This window comes from Barbus barbus (assembly GCF_936440315.1).
Source record: "Barbus barbus genome assembly, chromosome: 24".
Lineage (NCBI taxonomy): Eukaryota > Metazoa > Chordata > Actinopteri > Cypriniformes > Cyprinidae > Barbus > Barbus barbus.
Window position 1 is genome coordinate 1,987,812 of NC_136752.1, and position 16,488 is coordinate 2,004,299.

Sequence of the window (16,488 nt, forward strand, 5' to 3'; positions counted from 1 at the left end):
AACAAATAATTCTTTAAATTTCAACACAAGCACGTTAATTTTTTTTTTTCAAAAATGATCCAAAAGTTGCTTACCAACAGGAATGACCCAGATTTTATTTTAAACAAGTAGGCCCAAATAGTTTTAGCCAAGTTAATCTGAAACCTGCACCATTTCTGAAATGTGCTCGTAAGTTATTATCAGTGCTAAGCAAAGCAATGTTTTTACAGCCGACTGTGCTAGCGGGATGCTAATGTGAGGTATTCTAGTACAGCCATACTTAACGAGGAGTATTTTTAGTGTGTGTGGGTAATTAGTGTAGCCTGGGCCTGGAGGTGGGCTTTATCCTGCCCAGATTTACAGAAGCGTTTTACAGTGTTGCTAATCTTATTAAGAGCAGCCATGACAGATGCGCAGATTCAGTCCTATGCTACCTGCGAGAGCGCCGATCAGAGACTCGCAGGCCATTCATGTTGTTGGACTACTGCTGCCGGTGCTGTGGGACCACGCTGATCAAACGCCATGGCCAGCTGCCCATCAACAGCAAGCTGCAAGACACCTGGGTAAAGTCTGGTTATCTACTCCTGAGGGATCCACTGTTGCTCATTTATAACAGCAGCCGTATTTCTATAGGCCTTACTTTCAGACAACTTTTAATGTAAATCTGTTATGTTAAATGTTTTTACTGTTTATTTTTCATATGATGCATGTTTCCTTTTATGCTTTTTATATACTGTGTTTTGTTGTACAGCACTTTGGCGCAACTCTGTTGCTTTTAAATGTGCTACAGAAATCAATTTTGACTTTAATAATCTGAAGATTTTCTGCAAAGATTGTGAAAGAGTGACCATGTACAGGAATAGTCCAGGCCTCTACAGCAATAGAGCACGTTAAATGAATAATACCATCTGTGTTTCCCGAAAGCACTGAGTGTGGTTGTGTTTGTGGTCAGGCTGTTCTTCAGAATCTGTTGATGTGTATGGTGTGCTTCTACTCTCTCTACTATATTGTGGTCAGTCTCTGCATCGGCATTCTCAGGTGAGATTTTTGACGTTGAGCAGCACTTCTTTCTCTCTCTCTGTCTGTCTTTCTGTGTGCATCTGCCTCTTATGTGGTGATGTGTCTACGGACTTCCTGTAGTACAGAAAAAACATATTCTACGTCAGTATTTCTCAACACTTGTAATATTAGTCCCAAATCACTGCTGCTGTTCTTTATATGCATTGCATTCACAAAATTGTCAGTTTCCTGTACAACCTATGAACAGTTTATCATGTTGGGCCTGGGCAGTTTTTTTTTAGTTAGATTATTATTATTTTTTTTTTCACATTTTGTGCAAGCAACGATTTTGTATCTGAGAGATTGTTATATATATATGTGTGTGAGAGTGTGTGTAATTTTAATGTGTTTTAGTCCTTTTTGTATACTTTTTATTATTTTTATTTCAGTTTCAGTTATTGTATTACATCAAATTCAAATAAATTAAAATATTGCCTTTAGTTGAAATATATAGTAGTGCTATCCAAAATAAAAGTTTTGTTTACATAATATATGTATGTGTGCTGTGTATATTTATTATGTATATATAAATTCACACACATGCAGTAAGTTATGTTTATATTTTATATATATTTATATATAATATGAATTATATCAGTATAAATATATACACGTAAATACATATATATATATATATTTAAATATATACTGTATGTGTATGTATTTATATATACATAATAAATGTACACAGTACAAACACAAATAGTATGCAAACTAAATCTTTTATTTTGGATGCAATTAATCGTGATTAATCATTTGACAGCAATAATATATATATATTTAAAATCAGTTGACACTAATGTTATTTCAAATAATGAAAATTTTTTTAATGGTTTTAATTTTAGTTTCAGTTTTAGTTTTAGTTAACTATAATAACTAGTAGATGTAAAATGTAAGATCTGGATCCTAAATTTTGCAAAATTACCATAAGAATAAATCATAAGCATGATATTCACTGTAGTAGAGCAGGATGGGTTTGTGTTGACTTTCATAAGCCATGTGGTCTTCCACCTGATCTCATGAGAACTGTTTTATGAGGTGCAATTTTGTATGAATTCATACCATTCATATGTATGTTTTTTTAAGGCATGCATGAAGCTCTAGCCCTAAACCTGTGAGGCTTAAGCAAATCGTATGAAAACATACAAATGGGATTATATGAATTAATGCAAATTAGCCACAAATTCACAAAAATGTAAAATAGTTATCAATTGCTGTAATTGCTTTATTTTTAATAAACTTTATAGCAGTCATAAAAACTATTAACATGATAGCAGCATCACATTAGAGATTAGATTAGAAAACTGTATTAATCCCCGTGAAGGGACACTCATTTGCCACCATTACACAATACAAACAACATACAAGATTTACACAACTTCATTAAAATGATTGATTTGAAGAACTAAACACAGAAATAATTAGTTGATTTGTTGTTATCAGGGTGGAAGAGGTGGACAGCTTGTTAGCACCGTTTGACTACACAACTCAACCGTCATGGCAGAGTCCCAAATATTTAGGTAAGCTGGCTTCAAATGTAAAGTACATAGTTTGTGTTGTGTAAAGCTTTAGTCATCTAAATACTGGCTCAAGACTGTCACTTAGAGTCATACAAGCTTTGCATTATGTCTTCTTATTTCACCATTGTGTGCTGATTACAGGCCGATGCTGATTGTTGATGTCTAGAGCAGGGTTGCAGACTGATGATATAATGCAGATTTATGTTTACATTGTGACACAATTCAGTGATGCTAAAGCACACATACTGTACATTAACAACTATTGAAACTGGAAGTTATTTAAGACAGAATATGGCTGTTGGTAAAAGAGGGTAACACTCAATAACAACCAATAAATGGCAACTTGTGGGTCTAGTTATATGGCTGTGCAGTTGAGTAAGTGTTGATGTTACTGATCATGTGCATAGTTAGACGTGTTAGTGTGTGTTGTGCAGTGAGCGTGATCTCCACGGAGGTGACGTATGTGCTGGGCGGTCTGATCTTCGCGTGGATCGTGGAGGAGTGGGTTTGGGACTACGCCATCACGGTCACACTGCTGCACGTCGCTCTGACCGGAGCAGGTGAGAACATCCACATACATGTTGAAGACTTGATCAAATCAGTTCGATCAGTTAACCTTGAACGCTTGATAAAGGAACATTACGAGAGCAAATCAAACAATGCTGTGTCATGCTGTCAACAAGCACAGAAAAAAAATCATCTCTCGTCAAGAGCAAAAATCATGTTTATGGAAATGTCCTTGCAATGGAAGACTGTGGGCCAATTTACTTGTAATAGGGTTGCATATGGGTCGTTCCTGGGATTCGATAACATTTCAACTTGGAATATACTACATACGATTCATATTCAAATTACCCCATCATTAGGCACATATCACACCTCCAAAAATCATATTTTCCCACCGCAGGCATTAAAGACCTTTTTTTTCAGTTTTGTTTTTGTTTTTCAGACACTTTTTTTGGTAACACTTTAGAATAGGGAACACTTATTCACTATTAACTATGGCTTTTCGCTCAATAATTTGCTGCTTATTAATAGTTAGTAAGGTAGTTGTTAAGTTTAGGTATTGGGTAGGATTAGGGATGTAGAATAAGGCATTAATATGTGCTTAATTACTACTAATAACTGGCTAATATTCTAGTAATATGCATGCTAATAAGTTAACTAGGGTCTAGTTAAGAGACCCTAAAATAAAGTGTTACCCTTTTTTTCTCAACCCTGTAACGGACAAAATGGGATTTTACTCAGAAACGTGGTATAAATCACAGACATCTACTGCTCATGTGTGCCGGATAACAATCTAATGATAACAAATGTAACATTTATCATAATTTTCACATTTTTATAGGACTGATTCAAGCTAAAATACACAAATTGTGTGTATATGGTCGCTTTATTTTTATAAAGAAACAATAATAATTTAGAAGTTTAACTAAAACCACAATTTTATTGTTTTAGTCCTTAACATGTCAGATGGTAATCAGCAAGAAATGCTTTCATTCTTAATTGTCTTCTCTAACATATTGGAAGGGATACATTGCATTCAATTTTAATTTGTGGTTTTGTTTCTCTCTCATATTGTCTCCTTCTTTCTGGGTCAACATATCTGCATGGCCAACATTATCTTTCTGCTGCAAATGTGGGTGCAACTTCTGAAGCTTAAGTGGACATATTACATCAAAAATTATATTTATAACAAAAATACGAGTTCTTGATTTTGGTAAGTGTATATGTACTGAAACCATGACTATTATATATATATAAATTAAAATTCTTAAACGTGATAAATTATATAAATAACTCAACCCTGTCACAAGTTTACAACCCCGTACATGTATTTTTGACAGGGTTGTGGTTTTTCACTCAAAATGCCCACTGCTCCTCATGAAGCTAGAAGAGTAGACCATATTGTCACGGTACGTCTCGGGAATGGCGTGAAAAGACCGGATCAGGGTCCAAGTGCAGGTAAGGTGCTTTTAATAAGAAACAAAAAGGCCAACACTGCACAAAAAAACAAAACATAAAAGGACTGGGACACAAAAATGGCAACGAGGTGCGTGTATCCCAGCCCAGAGCAAACACTCGAAACAAAACACTGCAACACATCTACACACACCAAATATCAAATAATGCAACCAGACAGAGTGGTAGGAGAGGGGAGATTATATAGTCCGTGGGGATGGGGAACAGCTGCGGGTGTAATGAGCGCGACAGGTGTGTAATGTGACAGGTGTACGTGATGTGGCAGGTGTACGTGATGTGGCAGGTGTACGTGATTACGTGAGGTGAGTCCGGGAGGAAGGGAGATGGTGACCTCTGGTGGCGACAGGGAGAAGCGCAGGGCCCGGACTCGTGACACATATATGACAGCAATAAAATAAGTACATTGTATATACTTATGGATTAAAATTAAATATTGATAAATAATCATGTTCCATCTTAAATCTATGTGACGGGGTTGAGTTGTTAAAATCCCAGATTATAATATGCCTCACAAATATGAATAAAAAGTATGATTCTACTCATTTTCTGCACCACTATTAAAGAGACCGGAATGATGTAATTTCTGGTAAATAATGTCACATATTGTCATGAATCTGGTCCATGCTCTCCCGGTCAACCACCACTAGAGGTCACCCGTTCACCACAGTGACTATTTTCACTCACAAGCACATTGGACTCCATTTCCCACCATCCATTGCACTCCCTAATCACGCACAGCTGTTCTCAATTATCACACCCACACCTGATCACCATTTCACAATCACCACCACTCACTACTTAAGCCTGGGACTTGCTCTTGCACACCGCCGAGTATTGTTAGCCTGCTACCTTACAAAGCGTTCCTAGTTTTCATAGTCTTGCCTTGTTTTCCTTTCTGTGTCTGACCCTGCCCGAGTTCTTGGATTATTCTCTCTGCCTTGCCCTGTCTGGATTTTGTACGCCGATCGTTGACCCACGCTTGCTCCACGGATTGCTCTGTCTTGCCTCTGCCATACCTGTTTGCTGTCTCTCGACCCTGCCTGTATGACCATGTTTTATAATAAAGCTTTGCACATGGATCCGCATGTCTCACGTCTCGTCAGCCCCGTAACAGAATACTCGGCCACACAAGGATCCAGCGGCTTTTCAAGAGGACATTGGCCAGGTATGGACTGTGCACGACTGTTATTAACCCTCGAGCAGGGCTCGCGACCGCTCGAGGATTATATTCAGGAGTACTTAGACCTCGCCTATTTTTCTGATCTGCCGGACTACGCACTTATTGACTTTTTTTGTGAAGGCATTAATCAGCCGCTCCGGTCAAGGTTAATCCGCGAGGGTCCCCGTTCATCTCTCAGTCAATTTATGGACTATGCTTTACTGTGTGTGGGCTCCTCTTTTACTGTGGGTGTCGCGGAGGAACGCGACACCTCACTCACTCACAAAATGGCGGCAGCAACAGCACCCCTTCACGTCATGCCTGCCAAGCCAGAGTCTGCTCACGTCAAGCCAGAGTCTGCTCACGTCAAGCCAGAGTCTGCTCACGTCAAGCCAGAGTCTGCTCACGTCAAGCCAGAGTCTGCTCACGTCAAGCCAGAGTCTGCTCACGTCTCCGCTGTCAAGCCAGAGTCTGCTAACGTCTCCGCTGTCAAGCCAGAGTCTGCTCACATCTCCGCTGTCAAGCCAGAGTCACACCACGTCACAGTGCTCCAGCCAGAGTCTGTCACACCCAAGGATTTAAGGTCAGTCCTTCAAGTTCCCTGTCTGATATCCAGTGTGATGGACCCACCACTGATGTCAGTGCGAGTAGCTGGCATTCCCAGGGCCTCAACCCTGTCTGTTACAGAGACTGTTCCCCTGACCTCAGTACTTCCCGTTATGGCGGTTGCCATTTTGAGTGTGTGGGCTGCACACTGTGCTCCTGAGGCCTCTCCTGTCCACGAGTCTGCTCCAGTGCCTCCAGAGGTGGCGGCTTCCGCTGCAGAACCTCCTGAAGTGGTGGCACCCGTCCCTGAACTCGCTGTCTGCCCTGTCACGGCCACGGAGGCCGTTCCTGACCTCATGGTCTGCCCTGTCACGGCCATGGAGGCCGTTCCTGACGTCACTGTCTACCCTGTCACGGCCACGGAGGCTGTTCCTGAACTCACGGTCTGCCTTGTCACGGCCACGGAGGCCGTTCCTGACCTCATGGTCTGCCCTGTCATGGCCATGGAGGCCGTTCCTGAACTTACGGTCTGCCCTGTCACGGCCACGGAGGCCGTTCTTGAACTCACTGTCTGCCCCGTCACGGCCATGGAGGCCGTTCCTGAACTCACTGTCTGCCCTGTCACGGCCATGGAGACCGTTTCTGAACTCACTGTCTGCCCTGTCACGGTCATGAAGGCCGCCCCTGAACTCACTGTCTGCCCTGTCACGGCCACGGAGGCCGTTCTTGAACTCACTGTCTGCCCCGTCACGGCCATGGAGGCCGTTCCTGAACTCACTGTCTGCCCTGTCACGGCCATGGAGACCGTTTCTGAACTCACTGTCTGCCCTGTCACGGTCATGAAGGCCGCCCCTGAACTCACTGTCTGTCCTGTCACGGCCGAAGAGGCCGTCTGTGAGCTCACGCCCTGTCCTGTCACGGCTAAAGAGGCCGTCTGTGAGCTCTCGCCCTGTCCTGTCACGGCTAAAGAGGCCGTCTGTGAGCTCTCGCCCTGTCCTGTCACGGCTAAAGAGGCCGTCTGTGAGCTCTCGCCCTGTCCTGTCACGGCTAAAGAGGCCGTCTGTGAGCTCTCGCCCTGTCCTGTCACGGCTAAAGAGGCCGTCTGTGAGCTCTCGCCCTGTCCTGCCACAGCCATAGAGACCGTCCATGAACTCTCGACCTGCTCGGTCACGGCTCCTGTGACCATGAGGACTCTCTCTGTGGTGTCTGTCTCTGTTCTCCCCAGATCCCTGATCCTGTCATGGCTTCCTGACCAGTCCGCTCTGCCGTGGTGGTCAGTTGTCTGGCTCTGGGGGTCTCCTGCTCCGCCCAGATCCCAGTCTCTGTCATGGGTTCCTGCCCTGTCTGCCTCCCTGTGGTGATCTTCTGCTCGGGTCTGGTGGTCGTCTGCTCCGCCGTGGTGGTCTTCTGCTCGGGTCTGGTGGTCGTCTGCTCCGCCGTGGTGGTCTTCTACTCTGGACTGGTGGTCGTCTGCTCCGCCGTGCTGGTCTTCTGCTCGGGTTTGGTGGTCTTCTGCTCGGGTCTGGTGGGCTCCTGGTCCGTCTGCTCCGCCCTGGTGGGCTCTTGCTCTGTCCTGGTCTCCGGTTCCGGCTGGATGTCTTGCTCTGCCCCAATCCCCGGTCTTCCCACTTCCTCAAGGACCTGGCCCTCCGTCCCTCCCCCTGTTCCGCCTCTGCTCCACCGCCCTCCTGGATTGTGTAGGAGCGTCTGGAAGCCGCTCCTTGGGGGGGGGCTATGTCATGAATCTGGTCCATGCTCTCCCGGTCAACCACCACTAGAGGTCACCCGTTCACCACAGTGACTATTTTCACTCACAAGCACATTGGACTCCATTTCCCACCATCCATTGCACTCCCTAATCACGCACAGCTGTTCTCAATTATCACACCCACACCTGATCACCATTTCACAATCACCACCACTCACTACTTAAGCCTGGGACTTGCTCTTGCACACCGCCGAGTATTGTTAGCCTGCTACCTTACAAAGCGTTCCTAGTTTTCATAGTCTTGCCTTGTTTTCCTTTCTGTGTCTGACCCTGCCCGAGTTCTTGGATTATTCTCTCTGCCTTGCCCTGTCTGGATTTTGTACGCCGATCGTTGACCCACGCTTGCTCCACGGATTGCTCTGTCTTGCCTCTGCCATACCTGTTTGCTGTCTCTCGACCCTGCCTGTATGACCATGTTTTATAATAAAGCTTTGCACATGGATCCGCATGTCTCACGTCTCGTCAGCCCCGTAACACATATGAGCAGAGTCGAAATTATTATGGGCATAGAATTATTAGTGTGACGGGGTTGAGTTCAGACTGAGAGACATAGCTATAAAGTTTGTTTTTTTTACAAAATATTTTTGCTTTTTTTAAGAAAAAAGAAAGGAAGACAAATAAATGCTTACATTATTGCCAAAAATCATAGAAACTATGCACATTTTGTTAATAATTTTCTAAGTGACTCATGGACATGACAAAATGCTTGGTTTAATAAGACATTATTTTATGCTAAAAATGATTAAAATTCAGTAATTATTGTTATTAATTATAATGGGCATGCCAAAGTATTGTCAAAAGCTTCTAACAATTCATTTATGGTGAACCACCACTTTAAAAACTCTGGGGGACTGAAATATGACCGAATCCCAGAAATGACCCATATGTTATAATATGTTATATTGTTATAGTTATAATTTGAAAAGTGTCTAAATCATCTGTTTAGTGTCTTCTATATGGATACACTTCTGGTAACGCATTACACTGAAAAAAAAAAAGATTAATGTAAGTGGTCGCAAACAATTTATTTTAGCTATATTTAATAAAAATGAAAAAATGTTGATATTTAGTCAACTAAATTTAAATGTAGCTAAAATAAATTGATTGCAACCACTTACCATTCAGTGATATGATTCATATGGATTTGCTCCTTTCTGGTGTCCTTGTGTGTATCATCCGAGTTACCATGCTTACTGGCTGTACTTGGTCACTACAGACATTGAACAGCAGCTGATGTGTTTGCACCAAACACAGGTCAGATGACTGAAATAATTCAATTAAAAAAAGAAGAAAAAGTCATAATTTTCTCTTTTAGTTCCTTTGACCTTAAAAATGTTTTCTTTGGATTAAGAGTGAACATTTGCTGAACATATGAGATCAATACCATACATAAACGTGACGTGTCTCTGTCATGCTGCAGGCATATACTTTCATATTATTGCTCTTTTGTTGGTTTTGATTGCTTCTATTGTCCTCATTTGTAAGTCGCTTTGGATAAAAGCATCTGCTAAATGGTTAAATGTAAATCTAATATAAATGTAATAATGCAGGCAAATGTCTGAATGAATGATCGATAGATGTGATTTATTGCAATTAATTTAATCAATTTTTTTTATATCTAATTAATGTGTTTACAAAACTGTATCTATTGACAGTTTTCATTACATGTACTTATAATATTTGTATTGAAGATATGCATGTGTTTATGATGTTTTGTAAAATAGTATATTTAAGGTTTTTGAACCTGTTTTCACTGTGATTTTGTTTCAGTTATGGCTGATTTTCCCTCGACAGAGCACTGGTGGATTGCTCTCGGTAGGTTCTCTCTTTTGGAAAAGTTTTGTACCTGAAACATTTGTCATTTTAGCCTCTGTTATATAGTTTAGCATCACATAAAACCAATTAAGCATACAGAATACTGTATATGACCAAGAAAATAAATAATTACCAAGAATTCACTGCTGAATTCGCTCCTCTTTTCTCTATGAAAGGTTATGGGTCATCAAATCTGGTAACTCTGGAATCCAAATTATTCCCAAAATGTACAGTCTGAAGGGACAATCATCCACAACTTCTAAGTCACCATCACATATCACTGACAATTCTGACAGCATGTGAATGCACCACTAGTGCCACTCAGTCGTCTGTTGTTGAATTGCTTATAGGTCGGGGGTCCAGACCTGTCCTGGAGCGTTTAGCTGCAATCCCAATTAAGCACACTGGGGCCGGATTCTCAAAAAGAAATAAACTTCTTAAGACTTCTTAAGAAATAAATTTAGATCACTTCCAAGAAGTTTGTGAACATGTTCCTAAGTGCAATTCTTGAAAAAAATCCTCTTTAAGTTCCTATGTTCTAAAGAACATCTTATATTGTTTGTCTGATATTCAGATAAAATAAAGGCCATTCTGATTAAATCTGATTAAATAAAGGCCAGTTCTTGCTAAGAATTCACTGGTATGAAAAATACTTCAAGGCTTGTCTTTTAGCAGCGCCTGCAGATTACCGTAATGATCATAATAACCGCACACACGGTTTTAGTCATGACCACAGTTTTGAGTAGTTACTTTCAAAGAGCCTGTCTCTAGATGCAGCGATCTGGGCAATCAAGAGGTTTTTGTAGAGTTGTTGCTGAATTCTGAATTGAAGTCAGTGGTTAATAAATGTTGCTACACTGTAAAATGTTACCCTGATTTTAACGGTAAAAAACTGAAAATGTTACAGTAAAAACCTGTGTATAACGGTAAGTTCCTGTACAATTTACAGGGAAAAACCATAAACTGACGTTCCCAGAATTCCCTGCGGTGCATTTCAAATTTTGTTTCAATTTGATGTTTTTTCTTTGAAATAAATATGTTTCTTAGTTTTTTCTTATCAGTTATGTTTATTAGGGTTGTATGTTACATCTAATGTTGTTAAATTAATGTTTCTTGCATATTTCAGTTTAATGAGTCGCACCATGATGGTGTTTAGTGTTTGTGTGAATGACACTGTGCACCTTCTATATAGCTTATTATTTAAAAGTTGCTTGTGATTGGTTTTGGTTCATCATGTGACTTTCGCATCATCACCTGCATTTGGTGTTTATCAGTGTATTTCAAAAGTACAAAACAGATTTCAGTACTTCAATAGGTTGGTATATTAACATTATATAAATTAATGAAATTACAATATTTAACTGTAAATTTAAGTTAAGACCTAAAACGTTATTACTGTATTTTTTACGGTAGAATTCCAGCAATCACAGCTGCCGTTTCTTTACCGTAAATTTTACAGAATTTTTTTTACAGTGTAGTGTTACGTTGTAGTACTTAATTACAACAATTAATTAACAATAAATTCACAAAATCATTCTTACCTTTGGGATTTAAGACAAGTCTGAGGCTATCCTAATTTATTTATGACGATTTTAAAAAGATTCCTTTCAGAAATGTGAGTGCAAGTGTGTTGGGTCTCCAGGAGCAGGACTGGACACCCCTGTTAAAGCTCAAAGGGCTTTTTCCCTGATCATTTCGCTTTAGAGACAATGCATTAAAGTGAAATCAGGGCTCTCGTCTTGTATTAAACACATCACAGACTGGTAATAATGTAATGCTGGCGGTCTCTTGCAGGCTCTGGGTTATTGATGATGATCTTTGGTGGGCAGCTCCTGGCTTACAAACTCTTCAGAAGTAATTTTGTGCATCCGGCAGATCTTCAGAATTTCTGACACGCTGTGGAACATGTACAGGGATAACTTTTCTCAGTTTTGTATTTCTTTTTTTACATCATGAGTAGTTTGAAATAGCTTTGTTGTTCCTACACAATATTTTGTTGTGAAACTGTCTGCTCATGCTGATAAACTAATTCCAGTAAACCGTGTTATTTTGGTGGCCTTTTGTGACATCCTATGGTGAAATCTCAACGGATGGAAATATTATTGTCAGTGTTTACATGCAAATTTACATGTGCTTCACTTACTGTATACAGCAATGTCTTGTATATTTTAAATGATTTGAATTGGAAAGATTTTGGGGTGTTTAAATCTGATGAACTCTGTATTATTGTGGCTGTCTGAGACAAATTTTGTGAATCCTAAAAGATCCTCCTGACATAGGCCAAAATCTGTAGTCTTCGATTGCTAGTTTGACATGTTCGCCGACAGCTGATTAATGACCATTGCATCTGAATTTGACCTTCGATGAAGTTTTGAGGCACAGTCCTGTAGTGTGGCTTCATTTACAACAACCCTCAAATCAAGAAGCGTCAGGAGCTGAACCTGAGGATGCAATTAGAGCGATAACAACAAACCTCTTGCTCCTTTAATACAAGCCATTATCAAAATGAATGCATAGCCTTTGCAAGTCTGTGTATGAATGCGGCTCACCATCTCTGAAATGATCAAATAAATAATTTACCCTAATTTATGGCAAATATAAGTTTATCAGTAACCACAAACAAACATTTGTGTAATGAAAACTGCAACCATTAGCAGCATTGTTAAATGTTTATTTTATTGGACCTGTAATTGTTTTCTTTAGGTAAATATTTTAGGGTAAACCTCAAAAGCTATGTCTGAGACATATTTCATTTCAAAATGATTTTCATGAGAGAAGAATATGAGAGAATAATGATATATTAACTGTGACGTATTTACATATCATGGCAGTAATTATGCTGATTTGAATTTAAAGAGACTCACTATAGACCTACGGTATCAAAGAGAAGCAAAACCAGCTCAACTACTGTCACACTGCAAGAAATCTACAGCAGGCAATGAAACCGTATCGCTTCTCTCTTGATTTTGTGGTGAAATGCGACCTGGACGTGTTTTAGAAGAGGGACTATGGATGTGATGCAGTTATAGTTCGTTGTAATCCTGAACAGCTGCTGTCCTCTAATTGGTTTGGATTAAGTGCATGAAGTATTACGATTCCTCAGGAACACTTTAGATCGGCTGAAAGCATTACCAAACTGAACCGGTGTCCATTATCTGGTTTATTCAGTGATCTCAGTGCACATTACTAAACAGATCCAACACATGATCAGCTCTTTCAGATACAGGCTTTCTGATAAGCGTAACACACTTAAGCAGCTATAAAATGACTGATTCGGTGTTGCCAATTTAGCAATTTTGTTGCTAGATTTGCCTAGCAACTGTTTTTTAAAGCACCTAGAAACAAATATAGCTATTTTTAAACTCTATGTATTTGGTCACTTTTAGCCACCTTTTAAAAGTGACTCAATTCATAAAAAAGACATGCATCTTTCCTCTTAACCACACAAAAAAGAATAAGCTATTGAACAAAATCTAAATCAAAATGCAATGTGCAATTTAAAATACAGGTAAAATCCTTCATGATAACACAGTACACTGTGCCCTAATTTTATGGACTTTACTTAAAAGTGTAGCATTTAAATTACTACCAATACACTGCTTTAAACTATAATTGCTAATTCAGAAATGCAGATTAAAATATGTAATAAAAATGTGTTTATAGGTTTATTACTTTTACAAATAGTTTAAATTAAATGTTAATATGTGTCCCTGCAGCACAAAACCAAGTAGCACAGGTATATTTGTAGCAATAGCCAACAATACATTGTATGGGTCAAAATTATACATTTCTCTTTTATGACAAAAATCATTAAATATATAAATATAAATATAAATATATCAAAACTTCTTTTTTGATTAGTTATATGCATTGCTAAGAACTTCATTTGAACAACTTTAAAGGAGATTTTCTCAATATTTAGATTGTTTTGCTCCCTCAGATTCCAGATTTTCTAATAGTTGTATCTCAGACAAATATTGTACGATCCTAACAAACCATACATCAATGGAAATAAATCTTGATTTTGAAAAAAAAAGACACTTATGACTGGTTTTGTGGTCCAGGGTCACATATATATATCCTCCTGAGACCCAGCTATGGAGTTTTTGCCTCTGTAGTGGACATTATATTTTAGTGAGACCACACGTCACAGTTTTAAGTCTGGATGTCCTGTACAGAGCACATTCAGGGCTTTACAGAGATACTAAATGTTTGGAAGTTTGACCAGGACCACACCCTCTCCTAGCTCTTTAAAGATGGATACATTTAATTCAGTGAAACTCCTTATGGAAATCTGATTATATTTTGTAATTGTCATTTAAATCTGAATCATTTTCAAATTGTTTGTCATAAAGCAATTATATTTATAAAGCATTAAATATGACTTCCTGTTATGAGACAGGACATCATTTCATACATGTCCACTGTAGAGGACACCGGGACTAAAAGCATGTTTATTACGCCTTTTGGTAGACATACCAATTGAATAGGAAAATAAATTATATATCTATTTGCTTATGAAATATTAGATATTATTATGAAAATCTGGCCAATTATTACTCCCATTCTTTTTTCAACATGCTGTCCCAACAGCAACACATTAATATGCAAATTAGATACAGTATAGATACACTGTGTTTAATGGGAAAACCAGTTTATGGAAATATTTACACACATATTGCATAAAACTAAATGGTATATCAAATCATTTTGTTATATATTTTATAACATATTTGACAATCATTCTTAAATAAAGTTTAGTATAAAAAAAATCCTGAAACCTAAAAATGTATCGGTGATTTAAAAAACAAAATCCCATTGTTTTTGCCTTTTTGATGTCTATTTATGCCGTTTTATTTTTATTTTCTCTACAGAGGACATCGAATAAAATATGAATAAAATATCATTTTTCAAACATTTTATTTGTCAATTTTTATCTTATGGTCTGAACAATGTAATGACATGAAAAAATACTAAATTCACAAAAGGTTTTTTTTAGGGGGGGGGGGTCTCAGGAGGATATATAGGCCTATATATATATATTACAAACAAATCAAAATGACCATATTTCAAATTGTATTATTTTTGAGTAATTTGAGTCATTTCAATGTGTATTCTACGCAATGATGCAGTTTTGCGGCATAGCTGCATAATGACATCACCATCCAATGATGTCACAGTGTCATTTAGCAACTTTTAGCAACAAAACGGCAGCTTTGCCTGAAAATAAGTTGGTAACACTAAACTGATTAAACCCAAATGTGACAATAAGTGCATTAGCGCAGCAGTGCGGTCTGTGTCAGGTTTTCCGGAGGCGCCCGGGTGTCAAAGCTTCATCAATGATTTAATGAGTTGATGCACAGGAGGAGAGGAGCGCTCAGTGCTGCTGCTGCCGGGCTCCAGCGCCCCTCCGACCCGCCTGAGGTCATGGTGACCAAACTCCTGTGTTACCTGCAGCTCTGGTAAGTGCTCTGGCTCTTCCCTTCTCTGTGAGGCGCTGAGGTCCTCCTCTAGACCATGAGGTGTTCCTACAGTGGCCCCAAACTGACATTTGGATATTTGAGCCATGCTTAAAAACCAGTGCATTAGACGAAGTGTCTCTGTGTGAGTCAATGCTGCAGGATCTTTACCCTTCACTTTTCTACATTATGTTTGAAGTCTGAGTGTGTTTGAATCTGCTGGTGATTTTTTAATGGATGCATGAAGTATGACGTTCATAGAGAATGGTTAAACTATGGTTAATTTGCGGTTGCCATGGTTTAACTATAGTAACCATGTTTTTTTTTAGGTTTAATTTGTAGTAAAACCACGGTTAATTTTCGTAAGGGACAATGCTGACTGACTTTAACATCTGTTGTTTTCAGCAGATTGTAAAGTGTGTTTGTGCATCTTTCTTTCCGATCATCGGTGACACTTGTTTTGGTATTTTGTTACATATTGCACAGACATTCAGACCCATTTAAATGTATCCAGATACGTAAATCTAAATATTACTGAATCCTTCTTTTTCTTTACAGTAGTGGTCGTACAGTTTTAAAAACAACTTCTTCTCTGCCTGAAACAATTGTTGAAATAATTACAAACGTGAATGTATTTGACGATGCAAATGGAAATGTGGCGTGATAACTTCATGATGGTATTTTTTTGTACCTTTTGTACCACTTTAGTTTAGGGACCAATTATTCTCACTTTGAACTAGTTGCTTATTAGCATGCCTGTTTATTAGTATTTATAAAGCACATATCAATGCTTTATTCTGCATGAGCATATTTAATCCACCCCATACCTAAACTAACAACTACCACACTAACTATTAAGCAGCTAATTAGGAGTTTATTGAGGGAAAAGGCCTAGTTAATAGTGGATATGTGTCCCCTATGTTATAAATGTCACACATATCAACAAGAAACGTGTGAAAAACAGCAGCCAATAAAGAGCTCACTGAGAACACAATAGCATGTGGAAGCAGGCCGTGACACCTCTGCTATGAACAGATAATATTTCAGTCTATTCTTCATCTGGCCTGTATCTGTTTCACCCTGAGATTTTGAGCAGCACTGTCCTGTGTTTGGTGTTCCCCCGTCTACCTGGTGAACTGAACTGCAGACTCCAATGAGATGTGCTGTATCTGGGAGATGCACCTTCACTCTTGTGATGTG

General features: G+C 39.2%; 1 protein-coding gene across 1 annotated transcript; it reads left to right on the forward strand.

Annotated features, from left to right (window-relative positions):
• Positions 1–398: 398 nt before the first annotated feature.
• On the forward strand, positions 399–12,411 carry LOC306843850 (putative transmembrane protein 244). Its single transcript, XM_079375540.1, has 6 exons — positions 399–542; positions 932–1,017; positions 2,482–2,558; positions 2,993–3,118; positions 9,785–9,829; positions 11,624–12,411. Exons 1-6 carry the CDS (start codon positions 450–452, stop codon positions 11,719–11,721), a joined length of 525 nt encoding a protein of 174 aa, XP_079231666.1. The 5' UTR covers positions 399–449; the 3' UTR covers positions 11,722–12,411.
• The last annotated feature ends 4,077 nt before the right edge of the window (positions 12,412–16,488 follow it).

Bases quoted from the DNA above. Each gene is read 5' to 3' on its own strand.
- LOC306843850 (XM_079375540.1), top strand. From the start codon at position 450: ATGTTGTTGGACTACTGCTGCCGGTGCTGTGGGACCACGCTGATCAAA. The intron at 1,018-2,481 runs GTGAGATTTTTG...TGTTGTTATCAG, and splicing joins CTCTGCATCGGCATTCTCAG to GGTGGAAGAGGTGGACAGCT. The intron at 2,559-2,992 runs GTAAGCTGGCTT...TGTGTTGTGCAG, and splicing joins GCAGAGTCCCAAATATTTAG to TGAGCGTGATCTCCACGGAG.